The sequence below is a fragment of the Hemiscyllium ocellatum genome, chromosome 33, assembly GCF_020745735.1.
Source record: "Hemiscyllium ocellatum isolate sHemOce1 chromosome 33, sHemOce1.pat.X.cur, whole genome shotgun sequence".
NCBI classification, from domain to species: Eukaryota; Metazoa; Chordata; class Chondrichthyes; order Orectolobiformes; family Hemiscylliidae; genus Hemiscyllium; species Hemiscyllium ocellatum.
The window spans coordinates 7,831,783-7,859,589 of NC_083433.1; the positions used below are offsets into that span (position 1 = coordinate 7,831,783).

At 40.5% G+C, this 27,807-nt stretch overlaps 1 protein-coding gene across 2 annotated transcripts; it reads left to right on the top strand.

Moving 5' to 3' along the window:
- The first annotated feature begins 8,726 nt into the window (after window positions 1-8,726).
- Window positions 8,727-27,781, top strand: LOC132831338 (dynein axonemal assembly factor 3-like). 2 transcript variants are annotated; one of them, XM_060849425.1, is made up of 12 exons: window positions 8,727-8,808; window positions 10,839-10,981; window positions 11,605-11,698; window positions 11,824-11,981; window positions 13,115-13,291; window positions 14,382-14,504; window positions 15,106-15,228; window positions 16,749-17,019; window positions 17,454-17,473; window positions 17,569-17,610; window positions 22,077-22,151; window positions 25,213-25,336. In XM_060849425.1, exons 1-12 carry the CDS (start codon window positions 8,727-8,729, stop codon window positions 25,246-25,248), a joined length of 1,344 nt encoding a protein of 447 aa, XP_060705408.1. In that variant the 3' UTR covers window positions 25,249-25,336. The 2 variants fall into 2 exon arrangements, with proteins under 2 accessions (XP_060705408.1, XP_060705407.1); XM_060849424.1 differs by lacking the exon at window positions 17,569-17,610 and having other exon boundaries at window positions 17,454-17,568; window positions 25,213-27,781.
- Window positions 27,782-27,807: the final 26 nt, after the last annotated feature.

Consider the following 27,807-nt stretch of genomic DNA (forward strand, 5'->3'; position numbering starts at 1 on the left):
CCTTCTTATTCACATGCCCATCCAGATACCTTTTAAATGTTGTAATTGTATCATCCTCCACCAGTCTGTCTGGCAGCTCGTCCCATACACACCACCCTCTGTGTGAAAAAGTAGGACCCTTTTAAATCTTTGCCCTCTCACCTTAAACCTATGCCCTCTAGTTTTTGACTCTGTTCCCCTGAGGAAAACACCTCAGCTATACAACCTATCCATGCCCCTCATGATTTTATAAACTCTATCAGGTCACCCCTCAGCCTCCGACGCCCCGGGGAAAACAGCTCCAGCCTGTTCAGCCTCTCCCGATAACTCAAAACCCCCAAACCTAGCAACGTCCTTGTAAATCTTTTCTGAACCCTTTCAAGTTTCACAACATCTTTTCTATAGCAATCTCCTACAGAGTCCTGAAGGCTGTAAGGTACCAAGGTAGAAGATAAGGGTGTTATTCCTCCAGCAACTTTTGGTCATTTAGCTCCCACTTTGTGCAGGGGTGTCCCGCATATTTGGATGTGATAACGTGCAGTACAAGACCAGTATAAGGAGCACAGTATTGGTTTTGCCTGATGATGTTCGGATAATTCTCTCCATTATGAGGTAAAGTCAGTTCTTTTATAACACGATGGTTGTGTTCGTGCGCAACCCGCAAAAACATTGTGCTTTAGCTAATAGTTTTGGTGCTGTAATCACATTACAGCCAACGCATATTTTAAGAGTTTGAGCTGTTGAAACAGTGTTCCCCATGTATCAATTGCGTTACAGCAAATTCACGTTGACGAAATGCACATTATAGTGGGATAACGTGTATCGTGAAACAAATGTATTAACCACTGGAAGTGCAATTACTTGGTGAGATCATAGGGTCATCACTCAATCAATTCTTAAACATCTCTTGTGGGAATATGAATTTGTTCATTTTAACAGGCCAATCTGTGGTGTAATATAGTAGACAATGGAATGACACATAAGCATATTAATCAGTCACCCATTGATCTCACTAACAGCAATCTCAAGACTTGTACCTCTTGACAACGTTCCATTTCCAAACACCCGAAGGTGTAGTTCTGTAAACCCCATAGTGCTTCAGGTGGTTCCAAACCCTGCATGTCTATCGGCAGAACTGCGGGTTCGAAAGCAGAAGACTGTGATTAAGATGCCAGCTGGGTACCTATCACTCGATACTTTTGTGCAACTCAATAATATCACGAAAATTGCAATTTTTAATCTAGAAATTTTAGTGTGGTTTCCTGTTGTCACAGGATAATGAGCTAAGCTACAATTACGTGGTAGCTAATAGGGGACCTCATTATAGTGCATAAAATATTAAGCTGCGCAGATGAGGTGTACCCTGGATATTACTTCAAAGTAGGGCAAACTGATAGGACATACATAGAAAAGCAAAACCAGTTATAGGAAGAACTTTTGGCAAAAGGTGATAAATGTTTGGGATAATGCATTGGGTGGGTGTTGCAGAGATTAAAGTGGATATGCGGGTTGGAGAGTAAAGGTGCTCTAAATTTTTCATTGTGTTCAATGACCCTTTCTCTTCCTAATGTCTTATGTAAGATAAGCATTTGCTGAACAACTTTTAAAGTTGCTTCTTTTATTGTGTTAGGGCGCCCCTTTCATGAGAAAGTTAATCATTACAAGTACTATGTTCTTCCATTCTGATTTTAAACAGGTATTAAGTTCTCATTTCCTTGATCAAAATCATTATTTCTGCATTGTTAAATGTTTGTATTTAATTTTTTATTTATCCTCTGTTGTCCTGCGGGTGAAAAGATAGGCTGGAAGTCTTATTTCAACCTTAAAGATGGTCATTTAGAAAGTTTGCTTTCTGAATCTAACACAGCTCTTGACAGTCATAGTCCAACTGGTCACTAAGTTTCTGGAAGTTGAAGAAGGAATTACGTGAGTTATTCACACTGCAGCAGTGCAACGGTGCATCAACAATTTGTAGTTAGACAACACTTTTAAGGTTGTTTAGCTCAGTTGGCCGGACGGCTGGTTTGCAAAGCTAACAGTGAGAGTCAATTCCCACACTGCCTGAAGTTACTGTGAAGTTCCTGCCTTCTCAACCTCAACCTTTGGTGAGGTGACACGATGGTGGCTGTGTGGTTAGCACTGCTGCCTTACCAGCGCCAGGTTCCTGGGTTCAATTCTAGCCTCAGGCGACCGGCTGTATGGAGTTTTCACATTCTCCCTGTGTCTATGTGGATTTGCTCTGGTTCCCTCCCACAATCCAAAGATGTGCAGGTTAGGTGAATTGACCATGCTAAATTGCCCTCAGTGTTCAGGGATGTAGGCTAGGTGCATTAGTCAGGGGTAAATGTAGGGGAATGGGTCTTGGTGGGTTACACTTCAGAGGGTTGGTATGGACTTGTTGGGCCAAGTGGCCTGTTTCCACACTGTAGTGATTTTACAATTTAAAAAAACAAAGACATGGAATATAATCTGGTTGAAGGTCTTCACGTCCATCACCAAAAATAGTTTGCTAGCACCTTGATGTCAAAGCAACATTTGACAAAGTGCGGCATCAAGGAGTCCTGGCAAAAAGTTGAGTCAACCATTTTCAGCTGGTCTATCAATGACCTTCTCTCCTTCATGATGTCAAAAGTGGTGATGTTTGCTATTGATTCTAAGATGTTCAGAACCATTCTCAACTCCCCAGATATAGAAGCAGACTGTTGGTAATAAGCAGCAAGACCTGAATAACATTCAGGCTTGAGCTGCTAGCTGGTAAGTAACGTTCATGACAGGTAATGACCATCTCCAACAAGAGAGATCCTAACCATCATCCCTTGATGTTCAATGGCATTACCAATGATGAATGCTAATAGTCATGTAACATGATACCACCCAGACCAAACATCCACCTTGTTTGGCACCCCATGTACCATCTTCAATGGTCATTCATTTCATCACTGAGCACAATGGCAGCAATGAGAACTGTCTACAAGATGTTCTGCAGCAACTCCACAAGACTCCTTAGAAAGCACCCTCCAAACCAGTGACCTCTGCTATACCGAAGGCAAAGGCAACAGATACATGGAAACACCACCATGTGTAAACTCTCCTCCAAACCACACACCACTCTGACTTGGACTATATTGCCATTCCTTCACTGTCTGAATCAAAATTCCGGAACTCCATCCCTACAGCACATGGACTGCAATGGTCCTAGAAGGTAGCTCACCACTACCTTCTCAAGAGCAATTAGGGAGGGCAATGAATATTGGTCTTGCTAGTGACACCCACATCAGGTGATTTTTTTTTAAATCCTGCATTTTCCACTTCCTGCATTATATCTGAACTGGACAATGTTTCAGAATTCCAGTATCTGCCGTATTTTGCATTTGTACAGACAACAGCAAGGGGCTGAAAGACACAAAAACAGAAAGTGCTGGAGAAACTCAGAAGGTCTGTCAGTATCTGTAAAGAGAAATGCCATTAATGTTTCTAGTTCAGTGACCCTTGCTCAAGTTGAAGAACGAATCATATTAGACTTGAAATGTTAACTCTGTTTCTCTTTCCAGATATGCTGCTTTGTTTCTCTAGCAATTTATGTTTTTGTTTGTTTCAGTTCTCTCACATCCACTATTCTTTGTTCCATTTATATGACTCTCTCCATGTTACCCTTGGATTTCCATCTTCCTTTTTCTTTGCCTAATGCCTAACAACATTGACCTTATTGATCTGCTTAAAGAAGGGAGGATCGAAGGGACGTTTCATAATCATTCAGTTTTTAACAGCACAGAGAGAGAGGCCCTTTGGCCCATCATGTCTGCACTAGGAAATCACACCTCTATTCTAATCCCATTTTCCAGCACTGGATCCCTCGCCTTGTGAGAAAGAAAAATAAGAAAAATAATAAACACAAAAACCTTAGGCCATTTCTTTGATAGATGAGGAACCATAAGGTGACTCATCAAAGAATCACCAGTAGTCAAAAGTGAGGCCTGCAGATGTTTAAATTAGAGTGGTTCCGAAAAAGCACAGCAGGTCGGGCAGCATCCGAGGAGCAGGAAAATTGACATTTCAGGCAAAAGCCCTTCATCCTAATGAAAGGCTTTTGCCTGAAACGTCGATTCTCCTCCTCCTCAGATGCTGCCTGACATGCTGTGCTTTTCCAGCACCACTCTGATTTAAAAGAATTACCAGTCTCTGAGCTGTTTTTGGATGGTCCAGTTCAGTAACTGGTCCAGGAATTGGAAAGGGCAGGATTTTTTAAAAAATCATTCACATGGTGAGGATGTCACCATCAAGGTTGGTATTTGATACCCATCCCTAATTGTCCTTGAGAAGATGGTGGTGAACCTCTGCAATGTACGTGGTATAGGGAGTAAGTTCCAGGTTTTTTTGACCCACTGACAGTGAAGGAACAGCAATATAGTCCCAAATTTGTGATTTGGAGGGGAATGTCTTCTCTGCATTGATGCTGCCCAGATCTGCTGAGTTTCTCCAGCAATTTATTTTTTTCAGAATTTCACTTCCTGCAGTATTTTGCATTTGCGCAGACACCAGCAAGGGCTTGGAAAAGAAACAAAAACAGAAATTGATGGAGAAACTCAGCGGGTCTTGGTAACATTTGTTGACAGAGGGAAAAGCAAGAGGTTACAGTATCAAGTCCAGTGATCCCCTCTTCAGAACAGTACTGAAAGAGACGGTCCCAATGGCCTGGGCGCCAGCTGCTCAGCACTCTGAGTCACTACCCGCGATTGTCCTCACGGTGGTGCTGTTGATGGGCCCTCCGTACTGCCCCCTGCTGGCCGCCCCTTGGAATTTGTAACGGTCGCCGCGCGAGCTCCAGTTTCAAATCCGTTTTTCAGTTGGGAGCTCGTTGCCAGGGAGACCGCGTCCGCTCGTGCCTTCGGCCCTACCCGAGACCCCTGTGATTGGTCCCGCCGCCTTGGTAACAGGTTCGATACGGCAAAGGATTGGCGCTGCTCCCGTCCATCAAAGCTGGCGTAATTCCATCCGGTTGGAGTGTCTGACGACGCGCGGTGAGAACTTGACCAGTTTTAGTATCTTATTTTAAAAATCCCACGAAATGCAAAGCAGGGTGTCAGCAGCACTAGGAGAATTATTTTCTTGTATATTTTCCGGGCAAGCGGCAAGAGTAGGCAATCCGGAGTGGGCAGCCGCTGGGCGGGTCATGGGTTGGCATTAGGGTCATTAAAAGCTGATGGGGTCAAAGGCTGGCGTTGGGGTCATTGACAACTAATGGGGTCAAAGGTTGGCCATGGGTCATTGACAACTAATAGGGTCAAAGGTTGGCATTGAGGTCATTGAAAGCTGATGGGGGCATTGATAACTAATGGGGTCAAAGGTTAGCCATGGGTCATTGACAACTAATAGGGTCAATGGCTGGCATTGAGGTCATTGAAAGCTGATGGGGTCGAAGTCTGACATTGGGACCTTGCCAGCTGATGGGGTCAAAGATTGGCATTGGGGTCATTGACAGCTGATAGTGTCAAAGGCTGGCAGTGGTGTCATGGAAAGATGTTGGGGTCATGGGCTAGCCCTGAGGGCATCGACAGCTCATGGGATCATGACCTGCCAATGATGTCATTGCAAGGTGATATGGTCGTGGAATGGTGCCAAGGGCATTGAAAGGTGATGGAGTTATGGACTTTTAATGGGGTCATGCAATGGTGATAGGACATGGACTGACCTCAGGGTCATTGACAACAGATGGGGTCATGGGCTGGCATTGACGTAATGGAAAATTGATGGGTTTGTGAGGTGCCATCGGGGTTATTGAAGATAATGAATCATAAGCCATCAGTACAGTCATTAAAGGGTGATGGGTTGTCATTGGGATCATGGAAAGGTGATGCAGTCATTTAACTGTGATGGGTCAGGCAATGGGGTCATTGACAGGTGATGAAGTATCGGTCTTCCACTGAAGTTATGGAAAGATGACTGGGTCATGGGCTGGAATAGGGTTATTGAATGGTGATGGGGTCATGGGCTGCTATGTAGTCAGGGAAAAGTGATGGGGTCATGGACTATCAGTGGAGTTATTGAAATGTGATAGGGTCATGGGCTAATTTGGAGTCATTGAAAGGCGATGAGTTATGGGATGACATTGGGATTATTGAAAGGTGGTGGGGACATGGGTTTAAGTGGGATCATTGAAAAATAATGGGCAATAGGTTGACATGGTCATGGAATGATGTTGGGTCGTGGACTCACTTTATGATCATGGGTAGGTGATGGGATCATGGACTGTCAGGGGGTCATTGAAAGGTTGATAATGGAAGACACTTTGGATCACAAAGATCATATTCTGATGATGGGTTCATGGATACATATTACATGGTTATATACTGTAATGATTGACACGGTGTCTAGAGAAATTGAACTGACAATGAGAAGCTACAGTTTGGAGATTGACAGAGTGGTCTAATGGGGTTACAGTCCTGGCAGTGGAGCCCAGGTGCATTGAGATGTCTGTATAGTGCACTCTCGCTCCCTCTACATGCAGGCCTTATAAATGGTAGGCCGAAAATAGGAGGAAAGGAACTTTCCAGAAAATCAGACCATTGCAGGTTCTAGCATAACAGTATTGATAGCTACAGCTTTTAACAAAGGGCATCACAAGATATAGAAAATGTGAAAGCTGGATTCAAACTGCATCCTTCATGACTTCTGTATATTGTCAAGTACTTCAAAAGTGTCAGAACTGTTGAAATGGCATCAAACATTTTGGAGAAGAGCAAAGTTTGAAAGATTTTGTAAGGAAGCTAGTGTTTATTGACACTTTTTATATTTTTATCAAGGTTATTTGGAGTTGAGCTGAAAGCTGAAGCTGACCTTTGGACTGTGAGCAGCTGGTTATTTATAAACAGAAGAGATCGAACTGGTATGTGTTTATGAGGCCAGGCCTGAAAGTTAATTGCAGGCTGATTCCTGTTAAAAGTGCTCCATAAATGCTTCAACTCAGAAGAGGCATTATGCTCAATCAGATGGCAGAAATTTGAAGAGTAGCAGGGGTCTCATAGGGACACAAGTCTATCAGAGAGAAATCGAAGTTTGAACTGGTTTTTGAACTGTGTTTGGGTCAGAAGGATTTTGGCTGCAGCGGTTGCAGGTTGGAGGTTTAATTGCTCCCTGGTTGTCTTCTCATTATAAACCTTTGGAAGTTATAGAATCTCAGTTAGAAGATTTAAATGAATAAACATCAGAACCTGTTGGAAGTTATCGACATACAGTGGTATCATCAGAAAGCAAGCACTATGTAAGTCCAGGTACCTGTGAGATTATGGATCATGGAAACATCTTAAGTGAACTGGCCAGTTACATCTCATTTTTTTTTTCTTTTGATTTCTTTTTGACTTGGTCTTTGTGATGGTAGGGACTAGAATCAAAGAAGATTGGGTTTAAATCATAGACAATTAATGTGAATACCTTGTAGTTTACCGTTGCTCTACTAAAACTATGGTATTTTTAAGAAATTGTTAAATATTTTGTTTAAGATATAATCCTCCTGACTGGTATCAATTATTTATAAAGTCTGGTTCGACACCATTGGGGTCAATTTTGAGGATCTTTGAAGATATTAATTTTAGTGTTTTGCAACGAGAAAAATAGGGAAGCTGATTTGATTTGCCTATCTGTTTCTGTGTTGTAACAAGTGTCAGAGATGCCTTTAGGAAAGCTGAAGAGATCAGAAAGGGAAGACAAAGCATAATACTGAAAGATGGACAACAGAAAGCAACAGTACACAGGTGGAGAGCAGTGAGTCCATAGAGGAAGTGAAAAAAGAGTATATTACATTTAATGCATTGGCTAACAGGGAATGAGCAAGTATGGCAGTAATGGACAAGTTACAGTGCGAATAAAGAAAGGTTAGCACAGAAAGCTTTCAAATAATTGACTTTTGAAGCCACAGAAATACAGATAAAGTTGTTAACTGGGCAGCACATCTGGAATGAAGCCAAAATGTGGTTGTTATCATACCGCAGTGGAACACTTAGGCAATCCATAATGCTGCTAATAAAAATTCAATAACTATATTTTTGTAAATTTAGTACCAAAGGCTAAACAATGTCTTGTTCATTGACCATTTGCACAAATGTGGAGCCAATTAAATTCTAACTAGCTCCCTCACGACATTTTTATCCAAGATTGCTTTGGCGCAAATGTTGTACCTTTGTAAATTATTACAATAGGCTTGTTCATTTATAAACTTATTGAATGATTCCCCTGTTATTCATAGAAGGAAATTTCAGAATTCGTGGGAGCTGCTGGACTGCCTTATATTGCTGTCTCATCACTGACCCTCTGCTAGAGGGCTGGCATAATCTAAGTTAAATATTTGGGCTATGCCTTGTGGATTATGCTCATGAATCTCACATTGCAATTCATGTTCTAACAAAATGTTCTGAAATTATGAGAAGAAATCACCTTTTTTACACTCTTTTGAGTATCCAGGATATCACTACTTATTGCAGTTAGTTAAGTGATTTATAATATAGAAACAATATTTTATTTTAATTACAATGATAACATTGTGGCTAAGGAGGGAAACTTAAGACATGAATGCATTGAGTTAGCATCAGGGAGATAGTGTTGATGATTACTGAATAACATTTTTCATAGTTTATCAGAGGCAAATAACTGGAATTTGAATCTGGGAAATAACATTGGAAACTTTTATTTTATTTGAAGGAGTATTGCAATATATTTATTATTACCATTTACTTTCCTTATTCTAGTAACAAAAGATGACAGCCTGTGGTAGTGGGGAGGGATTCGGGGCAGTGACCTGGTGGGGATTCAGCCCAGCAATGGATTTCCAAGAAAAAGGTGAGAATGATTTGAAGATATTGGCGAAACTTTAAAAACCAGTTTGTATAGATTTATATATATATTTCAGGGTAATGCAGAGATACCACTTGCTTTTAAGTGTGGAATAGGCTTATTTAGTTTAAAACACCCTTTGTTTTAAAACATCTCCACAATTACAAGATCTCTGCACTCATGGTTACAGCTTTAACTAATTTCTGGATTTACATTTGTTCTGAATCCATACCAGGCTTAACTAATTAAGCAAAGTAAGCATAAATCAGTTACCAGTCTCACACAGTTGAACAGAGAATAATTAAACCATTAGCCATTATAGTAATGTATGTCTTTCTTTAGACTCTCTATAATTTTCTCATTGGTTGGAAATGATTTTACAATCAGTAGAGTTGAGTGGTGGGATTATGGTTATTTAAGTGTACCTGAAAAATGTGTTGCTGGAAAAGCACAGCAGGTCAGGCAGCATCAAAGGAGCAGGAGCATTGACGTTTCGGGCATAAGCCCTTCTTCAGGAATTTAAATGTGCCTACCTGGTTGTAGAGGTTTTACTTTGGGTCTGGTTGGCAAATCCTGAATGTAATAAAGGAACAGCTTACAACATGCAAGCAAAGCTCATTTCTTTAACTTCACTTTGACTTCAATTTTTAGCATTGTAAATTAATTTGTAATATGGAGCAGTCAGGAACAAAAAGGTGGCATTAAAAAAAATTAAATTAGTGTTTACTGCAATTTAGAGTAGAGTCTTGGGACAGAAGTACACCTTTGGTGGGTATCACAGACTTTGGGAAGGATTGAAGCATGGGATCAGGCTAGCAATATTTATATTTAAAATGAAATTCTTTGTCTAAAACTCAGAAAAATCTATATTACTGGCATCCAATAAAGGAAAGAAAAAGGAAATGAACTAGAAATTATGGTGCAGACCCATGGATAACCTCACTAGAATTGTTGACATAGCATTTTAAATTGGAGAGGTAACAATATAGTGATTAGTGATTTTAATAATAAATAGATGCTGTTTTAACTAGACATACTGCATGCTTTCCAGACAGTAGGGGCAAAAAAAGACAAACACCTGTCTTCCAAACTGTAATTTAAGGTTTACAGTATTTAAGTTGGAAATCCTCAATGTTTTCTTCTGCTTTTCACTATAATGACTATAATACCATGGTCACAAATGCTGCTAATTACTTATTTTTGAGTCAGCATGGGTAATACTGTCGTACATTCTGATGAAATGTAGTTAACAAGTTGAGCAATAGTCACAATGGAAGCAAATGTACATTATTACACAATTAGCAAAGCCTTCACACTTTACTTGGAGACTATTTTAAACTTTATATATCAAAAAACTATGCAGAAATGGCACTAATTTCTGTATGTAACAGGTTTTATCCAAAGTTATTCCAATTTGAAATGCCTACTCTATGCTTCTGCTGCAGCTATCAGCTCCTTCTCCAGTTTGCTTGCTTTTCTCTGAGTCCATACCCAGGCATAGCTAATCACAGTGACCATCATTCATAAACAGCCTCACATAATCAATCACAACATAGGTGGTAGTGGTTTATTTTGATCTAGATTTTGCTCATTGAGCTCCCATGGAACCATTATATTAGATAAATACTTTTCTAAATTCCTCATTCCACATCATTGTGATTTAATCATGATGAATGGTCTGTCTCTATGGGACATACTGAAATGTAAACTTATATTGCCTCAATAATTCTTCATCATTTGAGACTCAGAGCTTATGAAAGTATTTGAAATAGTGCAGGGAAAAGCCTGACACTAGTTTTGATTAACTGGCAGCAGTTGATTGTATTGTTATAATCAAGGGGCCAGAGAACAGTCTCTGCAGCAGCACTGAAAGGATATAGATATAACCTTTCGCCTTCATAGAACTCCCTATCTCAAATGCAGTGGAAAGTAAGGCCTGTATAATCAGAAATGATTTCAGCAATGTTTGCTAAAATTCCTTTTTGCCCAACTCTTCTCATTGCATTTTATGTAACCCTTTGCTCTTATTATTTCAGGTTTAACTGCTTCATTGGAAGCTCTGAGCTCAAAAGAAGACAGTGTTCCCGAACTTAATGTTCTCATGGTTGGTGCTGGAGATAGCCGACATGTCCTAACAACTATTTCCCGAAATCATCACTGGCCACGGAGAAAGATTAATGTAAGTCAAGAATGAGGGAACAGCATAATTTTTAAATATGCTAAAATGTTTCCTTCCTTTCTCTCCTGAAATGGTGATTCTATAAAAATCTCAGACCCTGGATTTTGACTGCTTGGTTAGTGTGTGTCATCAGGCTATTCAGCTCAAGAAGCTGAAGTGACCTTATGTCCATTTATGTCTGCATTTTTCACTAATTCATTTTCAATCATCACTAATAAGCACACAGGTCATTATTTTATCTCCCAAGGAACTGAGACCACTTGGAATTAATATGGGAGAATTACAATTACAATTACATTAAGATGGCCAGTTTTCCCTGTTGTCATCTCATTTCTTGCTCAACAGTCACAGTAGTCATGAAGAGGTTTGGAGCTCAGCATCTCTTATGGCTGAAGGAGACAGATTTAATAGTCATATATAAATAACCATAAATGAACAATTAGTAGCTAGGCTACGGTGACAAGCTCCAAGAAATCAATCTTTTCATTTAGTGTGGCTGTTTTTAAAACATTCAGCTGCTGGTATAGTCTTATACAATAATCACCATTTATCTATATCTATTTACATATTTTGCAATAGTATTCCCAGTTGGTTAACATTTTTTGTTTTCTTTCTTATGCTAGTTCTACATTGTTGAGAATAACTTGGAGCTTATAGGTCGACATCTTCTTTTTCTTACCATTGCTTTGGAACCTCCAGAACAGATGGGTTTACGAGGTATGCCTTTATCCACTGCCTGACAGTAAATTAAAACAAACTAGTTCAGTAGTAATGGTGCTTTCTTTCATTTTAAATTTTTCTAATAACAGTCTTGAATGTTTTTCCCTTTGCTGTTTTTATAGAAAAGTGTGAACTCCTGCTTGAGTTGTTTGGGAATAGTCTGATACGGAGTCAGACTGCAACCTACCTGCAGGACAAAGCTAACCTCTTCATTCACTATATAACAGATCTTGATTTCCTTCATAAGAAACTGCCAATGATTGACATGTCCGGCCTGAAGGTAGAAAGCTCATATTTTCTCTCACATACCCAAACCCTTCCCAAAGCCATACTATTTGCATGTGGAGGACAACACTTCTTTAAATGTTATGACAAATTTGCAATCTATTTGCAATTGGATGCTATTGTTGATATTTCATGGATCTGTAAGAATATTAATACTTTATTTTTAAACATTTCAGTTCACATTACTCTTACTTAAACATCATAAATAACATGTTTCTTTTTTCCTTATTAACTTATGGGATGTGGGCATTTATTGCCCATTTCCAATTTCGCTTGAAAAGGTGGTAGTGACCTGCCTTCTTGAACTGCTGTCTCTGTAACTTACTGAAATATGAGCCTCCCATTATGTTGCATTGATCAACTTTGATTAGTTTGGTTCTTTGAGATAATTTGTCTCCTTTCATATTTTCCATGGATAATATTTGAAAGAGTGAGCATATTGTTGAAACAGGTCAGAATCAGATTGTGTTTTACACAAATGTAGATGTACAACTCTTTCCTGACCAGACCTTCCATATCTCAGTAGCCATTCCAATAAATCTGGAGATTAGTATTATTTACTTTTCCTCTCATTCTCCTTCTCTTTTCTAACTCTAAGAAGGTTAATTTCATTGTGTTTCCCTCTGTTCTGTTCACAATTGTCTCTGTTCCACTATTGTATATAGGTTGATACTACAGTTAATTTATGCATCCACCCTCCTCTGTCTGGCTGCGAGCTTTCAATCTGGTAGTTTTCAGATTATTCCCATGGCTAGTCTTCCAAGGTTCTTGTGAACATTTGCAATTTGAACCCCATAATTAAAGTTTTTGTTCACATAAATTGAATAGGTTAGGTTGCTCTCTCCAGTAAAACGAGTTCTCTTCAGCTTCAAAGTTGTGTCTTTTGGATTCAACCCAAGCTTGAACATTATATGTAGAAGGAAGATTGCACCATAAGTCATCCAGGGATTTACTGGTTGCGTGTTACTATGGCTTCCATGAGCAACATGCTAAATGAATCTTTAGATGAGATCTTTAAAGTTTTATACCATGATAGATAAGCAATTTAACAAGAGTTTTTTTGAAATAAATGAAATGCCTGTAAGAATTTGATTTTCCATTTTAGGATTCTTTCTTGTACCTTTGCAGTTTAAAGAGCGAGATCAGTTGGAAGCAATTTTTAAATTCTGGAGGAATCCAGATCAGAAGCTCTTTCAGATCAATCGGTTGTGGGATATGCGAAACAGGCAATACCTGGGCAACCGATATGACTCTAGGATCGGTGTTTATGATTGGGACTTACATATGAAATTGTATGAGCGAGGGGTGAGTATTCAGTTCACAGGATGATGCACCACTTCAATATGTTCTCCATTTGTCATGGAGGAGAAAGTGAGGTCTGCAGATGCTGGAGATCAGAGCTGAAAATGTGTTGCTAGAAAAGCGCAGCAGGTCAGGCAGCATCCAAGGAACAGGAAATTCGACGTTTCGGGCATAAGCCTTCCTGAAGAAGGGCTTATGCCCGAAACGTCAAATTTCCTGTTCCTTGGATGCTGCCTGACCTGCTGTGCTTTTCCAGCAACACATTTTCAGCTCCATTTGTCATGCACTAAAACCAACTAAGATATTTGGTGCTCAGAAGACACAGAATTTTCTCATTCATTATAATAAATGTCTCATGTTTAAGATATGAATCTAATTCATATTTCAGTAGTTATAAATAGGAAGATGACCTGCAGCAGATTGATTGCCAAAATACATTCTGAATGAATTAACATTTTGAATGTTTTTTAGATATTTGGTGTAAACATGGCATTGCTGTAAACCTGCTGATCTGACTATCACTTTGCATTTGGACAATGATAGCAATGGTAATGACAGTTTAGGGCACTTTGGAAAGCAAGAAAATCGGCTTGGTGGGAACACTGACTTTCTTTGCAGTGCAGATTGAGATGTTGGGCTACACAAAACTGAGACATTGCAGGACCACCATTGGGAGGGAGTGAAATGAGAATGAACATTTACATTTTCCACTAAACATTTGAACTTAGGAAAGTTTCAAATGGGAAATGTTGATGCACAAAGTATGTGTAGAAATAAGATTTTTAATGTATTACTGATCAACTTGCTTTGATGTTTCACTGGGAAACCAAAGTCACTTATTATTTTCAGGTAAGGCAGTGTTAGAATCTGGGGAATAATTTAGTATGACACGCAAACACAGAAAGAGTCTCTTTTTTTTCAAATCGTTGATTTCATTCTTATACTTCCATTGTAAAATTCCTATTTGTGGCTGATCTTGCAGAGAGCTTTCATTTCCACTGGTTTTTATTTCATTTTATCAGAACTGAATCATAAACGACTACTGTTGTGTATTGTCTATAATAAGATTTGTAATAATTTTGTCATCTTACAGGCTCGTATAATAAACAATCGACAATACTATCAATGGAGAGATAAAGGGTTGGCATTTGAAGTTCGTGAGGGACTATATGATGTTCCAAACAAATCTCTGGCTTCTGGGCTGCTTATGAATTACGTATGTTCAACTATAAGTCCTATGTCTGCTTTGTAAATATAGTGGGCCAACTCCCAAAGTACTTAACTTTCAGGTTATCACGTTTCCACTCATTCCATGTCCAGGTGTCAGATGGTCTTTTTCTTCTTCCATGTCACTTACTTGATAGAAATGCACACATTGGTTGAGCTTTGGAAAAGGCAGATCAGGAAAGTACCCATCATGAAGGAAGGAAAATAATTTACTTGTAATTGACTGTATAATTTTTCTGAGGCAAGGAACTGCGTGAATAGAAAAGCTGATGTTCAGGATCATACAGAAAGGGAAGTAAAGATGGTGGGACCCACAGACAGTGAAATCATAAAAAGAAAAAGACAGGCCCAATGGAAGTAAAGGCTCATTGAGAGTGGAAATAAGATGATGCCATAAACAGAAGATCAGAGTACAATGATAGCCATGAGGATACTATTAGGAAGAGAAAAGACAAAATTAAAAACTAGGAAAAAAAACAAAGATACAATGATAGGAAGTAACAGAATGTTACTTTTATCCACCACACCACTAGCAGAAATTAATTATTTTTTTCTAAACTCCTCAACAATATTACATTGTCTTTTTCCAGAAAGGGGAGAAAGTTCCTGCGCGTGGCTACTGGGGAGATATTGTCACAAGCCCATACATCGCATTTGGAATTGAAACAGAAGAGCAATCCCTTCTAAAGACAGCAAATGGTGTCCATGTAAAGGTGACAAATCAATCATTCTACTTTACTGCCATTATGAAAGGTTTCTCACTTTAGGAATCCCATTAGAGCATAAAGGAGCTTGATATCTACGTAATATCTCAGTGTTTAGAGACCCTGCTCTTGGAGTTATAGTGAATTGAATGCGAGTCTCAATTCCACACACCAGAGTGATATTTGTTTCCGAGGAGCCAACGTGTCCCTCAACCTATCATAATGCCACACTAAGGGCATGTTTATGCCATTGGTCCATGCCCCATAGAAACTGAGATGTCAGTGAATTTCAGCTACCTAGTGACAGAAAAAGGATCATGTCCCCAAATGATTTCTACATATATCAAACTTTTAAGTACAACAAAAACAATATTGCTGGTAAAGCTCAGCAGGTCTGGCAACATCTGTGAGGAGAAATCAAAGTTCACGTTTCAGGTATGGTGACCCCTCCTCAGAACGGGTTTTGAGGATCACTTGACTTTGATTTCTCTTCACAACTGTTGCCAGACCTGCTGAACTTTTACAGCAACTTCTGTTTTTGTTTCTGATTTATGCATCGAGAGTTCTATAGTTTTTTTTTAAGAACAACATGTTTTCTAAAATGAACACATGAAGACTGAGGATCTAAACTCAGTGGCTCTCTGAAATCCTTATGTGAATATTGAATGTTATACCTGAAGAATTTTGATGGAACTTTACAGCAACACTTCAAAGGGAGAGTGTGATTCAAAAAATGTAACTGCAACCTTGACTGTAGACATGACATGAATCAAAAGCAAGGCAGTTATGGGTAAAAGGCATATTTGTGTTTTGCTCTTTCATGAAAACACAAGAAAGGACGTTAAAATCCAACTACAAACCTTGATCCCTGTATGCTACAGAGCAAGAGTGCTACTTTGTGGTTCAACTGTGTTAAAGGGGCACAGCTGACAATTCTCACTAGGTACACTCTCATATCTAGATAAAAAGAGAACAAATGCATAGTAAACCCTTCTTAAATGAAACTGAACAAACTCCTTCATGTAGAAACCACTATTCAACTGCCAAAATCAGCAGTACCAGAATCATACACCTTAACAGCTGCAATATTTGTCAATTCAAAAGGACAAACCAAACACAGATCTAGATATTCTTTTTATATTTTACATTTTGGGCTCATTTATACTCAGTGTATGTCTGTCACATATCATTATTACTGACTCATACCTTAGTAGATAATAAACTCAATCTTAACTCAAAAATCTGGTTAAATTGATTCCTTTTAAAACATAAATACATTTGAGCTAGGCGAATGTATACATGAGGCAAGGAATCATTTCGAAATTAATCTTGTTGCAAGGGGGGGCGTTGAATAAAAAATGGTATATGGTTTGGCCATCCTCACCCAGACTCATAATGAATTGACGAGGCATAAGCCGAGCATCAAAATAATAACTGCTCATGGCACATCTCCACATGTGCATAATTATATCATTTAGTGTGTAATAATGGGAATACATTTTTAAAATGATCATATTTCTGTTCTGTAGACAGCACAGGATGTCTCTCAGTATAACATAACAGCCTTACTCCATGAACTGGTTGCCAAGGAGAAATATGCACTGCCAACAGAAAAGGCCACCTTGCATGAGATTACAGAAGAGGAGGAAGGTGGAATGGAGAATGACTCTTCTAACATAAAAAATGAATCGACTCATACACGTCAACATCCAGAGATTGTGACAGAAGAAGGAACAATGAAGCAAAGCAATGATTTGGACGGCACAAACTCCAGTGGAGGCCACTGTGCAGCTGAATACGGTATGGTTTACACAAAAGCTCAGGAACATAACCCACAACATTAAGTTTATGATTTATTCCTGTTAATAACTACATATGTCATAAAATTAACTGTTATCTTTGATTTAGACAAGTTACATATTGAAGAAATGAAATAAAGATTCCTTATATGTTGACTTCTATTATATATCTCTGGGTTAGTTCAAGACATCAGTAGACTAACAGTGTCAAAAACCTATTTTGCTCCCATAACTTATTTCAGATTTCATGGTGTAAGAGTATAGGTTGAAGAAGGCAACGTTAACACTCACCTTGTTTCCACAATCATTGTAAAATTTTTTTTTTATGATTAGTTCAACTGTGGTTCTGATAGCATCTGTATTCTACATTTGTTGCCTTGGGTAGATCTAAGAACATTCTAGTTACTCAACTCTTTTTTTTCTTTCTGTCCTCAGATTACGTCCCCTTGCCTGATGTAAAGATTCATTTCCTACCAATGAACTGTGTAACAGAGCTTCATAAGAAGAGCAATTACTGTGAGAGGTTTAATGTGATCTACTTTTCTTGCAGGTAAACTGGAGATGGTGGGCCAGAGTTTTGCTATTCAGAAAGGTACTATAGCACAAACAGGAAATTTTCTTACTTAGTACACTTATCTCCTTTTAAAAAGGGCTTCCCACGCCATATCTTTCATTCTGGCAGCCATTGAGGTGGAGGAGTGCCAGGCAGCTGGGTTAGAAAATCAGCCTTGCTCCTCAGAGACATCAGCTTATTTGTGTAAAAGGCTGTCAAACCCACTAATCCTCACCTCACCCCTTGTGTCTGCATCTCCATAATACTCTTATGCCTTCACAATACCCCACATTGATATGTACTTCTGTGCCCTCTAGGGAGATGGCAGTGTAGTGACAATGTCATTTCACAAGGACTACAGAATACCAAATTAATGGTGTTTAATGGGATGTAGGTTCAAATCACACCATGGCAGATTCAATAAAAAGCTGGAATAAAAGTTGTGGTCTAATGGTGACCATGTAACCACTGTTTATGGGTAGCCAACCATTAATGCCTTTTAGAGAAGGTAACCTGCTGACCTCAGGTGGTCTCAGCTACAGCAATGTGATTGACTCTTAACTGCCTTCTCTATGTTTAGGGGTGGGCAATAAATGCTGACCTAGCCACCAATGCTCACATCCGATGATTGAATTTTTAAAAATCCGATGCACCATCACACCCCCATGCCTCCTCCGTAGTCATTCACCCAATGTCAACTTGACAGATCCCAGGAATGAAGGTGAGTTTGGTAAAAAGAAATGTCATATCCAAGCCACCCCAACGACTGGAGGAAGAATGCCTCATCTTCTGCCTTGGGATTCTTCAACCATACAACATCAACATTGACTTCATTCGTTTCCAAATTTCCCCTTCCCCCAACCTCATCCCAGATCCAACCCTCCAACTCGGCACTGCCCTCTTGACCTGTCTTACCTTTCCATCTTCCTCCCCACCTGTCCGCTCCATCTTCCCCTCCGACCTAACACAATTACCCCACCTGCATCAACCTATCACCTTCCCAGCTACCTTCCCCTCAGTCCCATTCCCCATTTAACTCTCAGCTCCCTACCCCCTCCACATTTCTGATGAAGGGCTTATGCCCGCAAAGTCAACTCTCGTGCTCCTCGGATGCTGCCTGACCTGTTGAGCTTTTCTAGCCCCACACTTTTCAAATCGAAGAGAGCTCTCTATTTTTACTTGACACAGGAAATAAACTCTCATTCACAAAATCCAGTCAAGAAATTTAATCTCCTCAAGTATTCAATCAGATTTTAAAACTACCAAATTTTTATTTACTCACCACATCAGAGACATGTAATCTTTTAATACCTGCTCGAAACTGTCAACCAAATGTGTACTTGGCTGTCTGGTTAGATAATTGATTTGGGAGCTTTTGAAATTCAGCCAAGCATTCACAATGAGCTCAGCTGTAGTAACAGTCTTTGGGAAATATCAACAATGAAGTCTATTGAAACTGCAGAATGGGATGGTTATTTTTTTCTGAAGGTACAGCAGATGGCCTATCAATAAATGTTGCCCCAAGAAGGTTTTTTTTCCCCTCCAACAGATGCATGCATGAGTTTGTTTTTCATTTTTAATGGGCTAGAGATTGAATTCACTTCAGATCCTTTCCATCCCTGAAGACCATTTATACCACTTCCAGAAAATGATCATTCCCTCACTGTGGGATAAGGACTGTGAATCAGTAAAATAAGGTCTAATGAAATTCAACAATAATTTTAAATGGCCAAGTGGCCACATGGTTTCCCACCTGTGTGATAACTTCACACCCGCCTTTGTAAACAGAAATAGAATCTGTTGGAAATGGGACTACAATATCTGGGTTCTGCCCATCATCTTTGAAGACTCTAAGTGTATGACCCTTTGTGTTTAATTTCTCTGGACATGTATGTTGTAAATAGTTAGTTAGCGTCATAGAGAAGTACAGAATGGAAAAAAAGACCCTTCAGTCTAACTTGTCCATGCCCACCAGATATCCCAACCTAATCTCGTCCCATTTGCCAGGTCTTGGCCCATATCCCTCCAAACCCTTCCTATTCATATACCCATCCAGATGCCTTTTAAATAATGCAATTGTATCAGCCTTCACCACTTCCTCTGGCAGCTCATTCCATACACGCACCACCCTTTGAGTGAAAACGTAGCCCCTTAGGTCCCTGTTATAGCTTTCCCCTCTCACCCCAAACTTATGCCCTCTAGTTCAGGACTCCCCCACCCCACAGAAAAGACTTTGTCAATTTATCCTATTCATGACCCTCATGATTTTACAAAGCTCTATGAGGTCACCCCTCAGCCTTTGATGCTCCAGGGAAAACAGCCCCAGTCTGTTCAGCCTCTCCCTATAGCTCAAATCCTTCAATGCTGGCAACATCCTTGTAAGTCTTTTCTGAACCCTTTCAAGTTTCACAACATCCTTCTGATAGGAAGGAGACCAGAATTGCACACAATATTCAAAAGTGACCTAACCAATGACCTGTACAGCTGCAACATGGCTTTCCAACGTCTATACGCAATGCTCTGACCAATTAATGAAAGCATACCAAATGCCTTCTTCACTATACTATCTTCCTGCGACTCTGCTTTCAAGGAGCTATGAACCTGCACTCCAAGGTCTCTTTGTTCAGCAACACTCCCTAGGACCTTACCATTAAGTGTATAAGATTTGCTTTCCCAAACTGCAGCACCTCACATTTATCTAAATTAAACTCCATCTGCCACTCCTCAGCCCATTGGCCCATCTGATAAAGATCCCATTGTATCCTGAGGTAACCTCCTTCACTGCCCACTACACCTCCAAACTTGGTCTCATCTGCAAACTTCCTAAGTATACCTCCTATATTCATATCCAAATCATTTATATAATTGACAAAAAGTAGTGGACCCAGCACCAATCCTTGTGGCACTCCACTGGTCACAGGCCACCAGTCTGAAATACCATACCCTCTGTCTTCTACCTTCAAGCCAGTTCTGTATCCTAATGGCTAGTTCTCCCTGTATTCCATGAGATCTAACCAGTCTCCGATGGGGAATCTTGTCGAACGCCTTACTGAAATCTAAATAGGTCACCTCAATGGCCCTGTCCTCATCAATCCTCTTTGCTACTTTTTCAAAAGTTCATGAGACATGATATCCACGCACAAAGCCATGTTGACTATCCCTAATCAGTCCTTGCCTTTCCAAATACGTGTAAATCCTGTCCCTTAGGATTTCCTCCAACAACGTGCTCTCCACCAACACCAGGCTCACCGGTCTATAGTTCCCTGGCTTATCCTTACCACCTTGTTCAATAACGGTACCACGTTAGCCAATTTGCAGTCTTCTGGCACCTCATCTGTGACTATCGATAATTGAAATATCTCAACATGGGGCCCAGCAATCACTTCCCTAGCTTCCCACAGAGTTCAAGGGTACACCTGATCAAGTCCTGGGGATTTATCCACTTTTAGGCAAAAATGAAGACTGCAGATGCTGGAAACCAGAATTTAGATCAGAGTGTTGCTGGAAAAGCACAGCAGGTCAGGCAGCATCCGAGGAGCGGGAAAATCAATGTTTTGAGCAAAAGCCCTTCAAATTTTCCTGCTCCTCGGATGCTGCCTGACCTGCTGTGCTTTTCCAGCACCACTCTTTATCCACCTTTATGCGTTTCAAGGCATCCAGCACTTCCTCCTCTGTAATATGGACATTTTTCAAGATGTCACCATCTATTTCCCTACATTCTATATCTTCCATGTCCTTGACCACAGTAAACACTGATGCAAAATACTTGTTTAGTATCTCCCCCATCTCCTGTAGCTCCACACAGAGGCTGCCTTGCTGATCTTTGAGAGGCCCTATTCGCACCCTGAATAGCTTAGCTCCATTAGTGCATATTTTTGCAAACATTCTGATTTCCTTTTATGAGCCCTTTATTTCCTATATTCTTCCATGACACTTCATGTGGAGTCAACTCTCTCTGCATTTATGATGTTGCATTTTCATCAGCCCACTCAGATCCCCGAAATCCCACATCTACTTTGGCTAACCCACAAAGCCTACACATCCCTGGACACCATGGGCCAGTCCACCTACCTGCACATCTTTAGACCGTGAGAGGAAGCCTGAGCACCCAGTAGAAAACCACACAGTTGCAAGGAGAACATGCAAACTCCACACAGTCACCTAAGGTTGGACTCAAACCTGGGTACCTGATGCTGTGAGGCAGCAACGCTAGCCACAGAATCACTGCACTACCTTCATTATCTTGAGTTTCCTGTTGATATTCTACTTTCTGTTTGTTTTTTTTATTTAGTGCAACGTGATATCACTGGCTAAGCTATCCCTAAAAGGCCAGATTCCTCCTCAGTCTGGAGTAACATATGTGCCGGAGCAGGCAATAGTGAACCAGATGGGTTTTATGACAATAGTGACATTACCACTATACCACCATTCATTCATACTGTTACTGGTGATTTCTCTCTTTCTATTACCATTCAATAATCTCTCTCTAATATTTTCTCCCCCAGTATGCTTCACCAGTTAAAACCAGAGTTGAAGCAGATTGCTGCACCACGAGCAACTCTCATAGTGGAACTACCAAAGTAAGTTTTTTTGTGGCTTCTGATATTTTTCTTAAACGGTCCTTACTCTGATGGCTGACAAGATTTTTAATCATTTTCGACGTCCTTACCATGCTTTGGTACCTTTCATAGAGTCATAGAGGTGTACAGCACGGAAATAGACCCTTTGGTCCAACTCGTCCATGCCAACCAGATTTCTAAATTAATCTAGTCCCATTTGCCAACACTTGGCCCATATCCTTCTAAACCCTTCCTATTCATATACCCATCCAGATGCCTTTTTTAATTGTCCCAACCTCCACCATTTCCTCTGGCAGCTCATTCCATACATGCACCACCCTCTGTGTGAAAAGTTGCCCCTTAGGACCCTTTTAAATCTTTCCTCTCTCACCCTAAACCTATGCCCTCTAGTTTTGGACTCCCCCATCCCAGGAAAAAGACCTTGTCTATTTCCACTATCCATGCCCCTCATGATTTTATAAACCTCTTTAAAAAAAAAATCACCTCTCAGCCTCTGATGGTCCAGGGAAAACAGCCCCAGCCTATTCAGCCTCTCCCTATAACTCAAACCCTCCAATTCTGGCAAAGTCCTTGTAAATTTTTTCTGAATCTTTCAAGTTTCACAACATCCTTCCTCCAGGAGAGAGACCAGAATTGTACACAATATTCACATGAAGTTTTTTTTCAGTAAAATTGGTGGCTACCCTTCCAGGATGGAGATGAGAATTTATTTTTCTCTCCAAGATTTTTGCAGCTCTGGAACCTCTGTGAGAATGTAAACAGTCAAAATTAAGCAGTCAGCCAATGTAGAGCTTCTACTGCTCATTCAGCACTAATCACCCTGTTGTAGTATTGGTGTCAAAGATTACTTGCAGCAGCTAGTAAAACTTCATGCTTCCAAGTGCTGGAAAATCCAGTTGGCTTTGCTGAATATCTGTACTGTGAAATCAGGTAAATATTGTCAATACGCATGTACTGTACGCCCTCCACCTCCTCCATGACTTTCACTTCCCTGGCACCCAACCCTCATCCTCACCATGGACATCCACTCCCCATCTCTATTGCTATGATGAAGGCCTCCAAGCCCTCTGTCTCTTTCTGTCCCGACGTCCCTACCAGTACCCTTCTTCCTGAAGAAGGGCTTATGTCCGAAACGTCGATTCTCCTGTTCCTTTGATGCTACCTGACCTGCTGTGCTTTTCCAGCAACACATTTTTAAACTCTGATCTCCAGCATCTGCAGTCCGCACTTTTTCCCTTCAACCGACACTCTCATTTGTTTGGCTGAACTGGTCCTCACTCTCAATAATTTCTCCTTTTGAATCATCGCACTTCCTCCAGACCAAAGGGGTAACCATGGGCACTGCATGGGCCACAGCAATGCCTGTCTCTTTGTTGGGTACATGGAACAGTCCATCTTCCGCAGCTACACTGGCAACATTCCCCACCTTTTCCTCCGCTACATTGATGACTGTATTGGTGCCACCATGTGCTCCCACAAGAAAGTTGAACAGTTCAATAATTTCATCAACCTTAAGTTCACCTGAACCATCTCAGACACCTCCCTCCCCTTCCTGGACCTCTCCATCTCCATCAGTGGTGACCGACTCAACACGGAACATCTGCAAACCCACCAACTCCCACAGTCCTACCTGGACTACACCTCCTCTCGCCCTGCCTCCTGTAAAAACGTTATCTCTTATTCCCAATTTCTCTGCCTCCGCTGCATCTGCTCCCACAAGGATCTATTCCACCGCAGAATATACCAGATGGTCTTCTTCTTCGAAGACTGCAATTTCCCCTCGCACATGGTCGATGATGCAATCCAGCATATCTCATCCACTTCCTGCGCCTTAGCCCCCAAACCCCACCCCTCCAACCACAACAAGGACAGAACCCCCTGGTCTTCACCTTCCACCCCATCAACCCATGGATACATTGCATCATCCTTTGCCACCCCTATCTGCATTCTGTAAAGACCATTCCCTCCGTGACTCTCTTGTCAGGTCCACAGCCCCACCTCCCCTCCCGGCACCTTCCCCTGCCATCACAAGAATTGCAAAATCTGCGCCCACACCTCCCCCCTCACCTCCATTCAAAGTCCAAAAGGAGCATTCCACATCCATCAGAAATTTACCTGCACTTCCACAAAAGGCATTTACTGTATCCATTGCTCCCAATGCAGTCTTCCCTACATTGGGCTCAGGACGCCTACTTGTAGAATGCTTCAGAGAACATCTCCGGGGCACAAGTCCGAAGCAAAACACCTGTGGCCAAGCACTTTAGCTCTCCTTCCACTCCACCAAGGACATGCAGGTGCTGGGTCTCCTCCATTGCCAAACCCTAACTACCCAAAGCCTGGAGGAAGAACACCAAATCTTGTGCTTTGGCACCCTCCAGCCACATAGGATTAATGTGAATTTCACCAGTTTCCTCATTTCCCCTCCCCCTACCTTATCCCAGATCCAATTTTCTAACTTGGCACTGCCCTCATGACCTGTCCTACCTGTCCATCTTCCTTCCCATCTATCCACTCCACCCTCCACTCCAACCTATCAGCATTACCCCCAACGTTATCTACCTATCGCACTCTGAGCTACCTTCCCTCAGCCCCACCCTGCCTCCGATTTATCTCTCCACCCCCAGCTCACAAGCCTCATTCCTGATGAAAGGCTTATGCCCGAAACGTCGATTCTCCTGCTCCTTGGATGCTGCCTGACCTGCTGTGCTTTTCCAGCTCCACACTCTCAACTCTGATCTCCAGCGTCTGCAAACCCTCACATTCTCCTGCTTTTCAAATAAAATTGCTCATGATGAGCTACAAGTATCTGACCGACCCTTAATCAGGTTTCAGAATAAATACCTCAAATAAAAAAAGTTTGCTATGAACCACTACCAGATGTATGAAAACATTAGACTTACCTATATTAGTACGACATTAACAAATACTTTTCTCAACAACTTTTATGGAGACTTTGAAATGTTCCTCCTGTACAGGAACAAGTTCCTGCTTCTGTGACTGTGATTTACTTTGGTTGGAGAGGAGATGTGGAAAATTAAGTGTCATGTTTTTGTCTCACCAGGTTTATGCTAGATCTGCGCAAAGAAGTGATGACTAAGTTTGCCAGCAGTGCAACTGAAATGGCAAAGAAGGCAGGCTTTGTGCCTTTTGGGAACATAGATGAGGAGAAGGATTCCTTTGCACGTTTTGAATTAAAGGATGGTCCATAACTTTGATTTAGCCAATGTGAGGCTGGTGTTAGCTGAGCAAAACAGAAGTAGCAAACAATTCTGTTATCACGGACTGATCTTTCCTATTGCTTTTAAAAATGGAGATGATAATGGCACATTCTGAAGAGAGCACATCAGATTTTAGCACATGAACTTCATCATAAAACAGCCAGCTGAATGATTATCAATTTAAGCTTGTGGTGCTGTGATTATTGTTTATTACAATTTCTGCACCAATGGACAAAGTCTGACAGTAACTGTATAGTCTGAAAACATTTAATTCTAGTTGAATGTTTCCCAGTTATTCCACCAAAGTTGACTAAAGTTATTTAGGACTAAGTCAGGCTTCTCCTAGGAAAGAAATAAGCCCAACATCAGGGACTTCTGCCTGCCCTCAGCTTTTCATCTTTATTTTACTTCCCAACCTTGTGTTCTTAATTCCCTTCCTCTCTCTCTCTCTCCTGTGTTATGTCTTTTATTTGATCCCTGCCTGTGAATTTCTCTTGGGACGTCTTGCTAAGCTTGAGGAGAGCCAGAGAAATTAAACTTAATGCTCCAAGAATGTGGTGTCTCCATTCTGTAGTGCCTACTGTGCTACTTTTAAGTACAATTGGAAATATTGCCAGAATCCATACATCCTGTCAGATTCTTTGGGGACAGTTGACTGAATGGCTGGTTTGCAATGCAGAGTGACACCAACAAGATGGCTTTAATTTCTTCACTGACTGAGGTTACCACGAAGGACTCTCCTTCTCAACCTCTCTCTTCACCTGAAGTGTGGTGATCTCCAGGTTAAACTATCATCAGTTCTCTCTCTCTCTAATGAAAGCGCAGCTTTATGGTCCTCTAGGGTGATGGTGATTTCATTTACCCTTCATTTATTCAATTAGATTATTATTTGTTTATCTTAATTTCTTATTACCTTTATTTAAGGCAAAATAGGCTTTACAAAAGTGTTCGTACTTAGTGGTATAGACTTGTATTGTTTTGAAAGGTTGACAGGTTTCTTCATTTAAGATTTATACAGGATGAGGTGACCAGACAGCCGAACTTCTATGTCATCACTTTCTCAGAGTATTCAGAGTGGAAACAATATTTACATGTCGATGCATGGGTGTAATCATTTGGTCTTTATATTTCTGTTTCCTCTTGTGAGCATTGTAAGTGACTCTGCTACTTATTTATCAGCTATCTGTACTGTATCTTTAACATAGCAGCTATGTCCAATGTGTCTCATAGGAGACACAGAGCAATCAGAGAAGATTTAGGGAAGTATTTGAAGACTTGGTCAAAGTTTTCTTTTAGGAAGGATTTGGAGGATAAATGAAGTGCTAATCTCAGAGACAGAGTACTAGACAGTAGAACTAGGATGGTTGAAAGCTCTCAGTGATTGGCAAGTAAATGGTGAATTGTAACCCAATTTGCTGGGAAGTATGTACTAGTTGTAAGCCATTACAGTCAAGAAAGATCTTGAAAGAAAGACCTCTTCAGTTAAGACAAACGGATATATGATGAACTTTTGGTGAAGGGTTAACATGGAGGATACTATATCAGGTTTCCATTATATCTCTTTCTCTCAATTACCCTTTGTATTGAAGTCAGTTGGAGGTATATTTTCATAAATAGTTGGAAGTGGAAGTGAAAGTTGGGCAACTTGATTGAGCTACATGTTTAACTGTTGGCTAATCCAACATTGCCCATTTTATACTGTTGCATTCACTGTTCGATTACACCTAAATCAAATGAACTTAGCTTGGTAGCATCACGGTGTGTGTGACAGGAGAATTTTCAGCTGAATTGTTAAGCGATATAACTTTCACCATTTCTTATCAGATGGACCATGCTGTAACATCACTGAAGCAAATCAATGAACATAGATAGGGCAATATTATTCATGAATAGATACATTGCTCACTGTTTTGTATCTTTACGAAGCAGCATCCAGATGTACAGTGTGGCAAATACAGACAGTGGAAACCAGGCATGCTTGAATCTGGACTTGGGAAAATAAACTCTGTGTGCAATACTTTAACATATGCATCAAGTTCGTTCATTGGCCTCCAATTGCAAATCTGATTTTTTTCTGAATGGTTGATCGCAGCTAAGACAGTCAGCACTACTTAAAATTAAGATGCACCTGAGCTTTTTTTAAACCTTTTATTTTAAGAAGAGGAGAAATTTACATAAAGCTTTAAGAGAACATGAAAAGTGTACATTAAGGGTTGAGGACAAATGGGTAGCTCTTTCAAGGTGCTAGAATGGCAGTGGGCTGCATTGTCACTGGGGGGAGTGTTACTCAATTAATAATCCAGATGTCCGCGCTCATAGTCTGATGATGTGGGTTTGAATTCCACCAGATGATGAAAGTGGAATTCAATAAAACTGGGAATTAGAAACCAGCCAAATGGCAATGATGTAACTGTTATCATTAAAAAAAACTATCTGCA

Excerpts from the sequence above, each read along its gene's own strand:
- LOC132831338 (XM_060849424.1), top strand. The coding sequence starts at position 8,727 with ATGACAGCCTGTGGTAGTGGGGAGGGATTCGGGGCAGTGACCTGGTGG. Across the intron at positions 10,982-11,604 it reads GGCCACGGAGAAAGATTAAT|TTCTACATTGTTGAGAATAA; the intron begins GTAAGTCAAGAA and ends TTCTTATGCTAG. Across the intron at positions 17,020-17,453 it reads CCACTGTGCAGCTGAATACG|ATTACGTCCCCTTGCCTGAT; the intron begins GTATGGTTTACA and ends TTCTGTCCTCAG.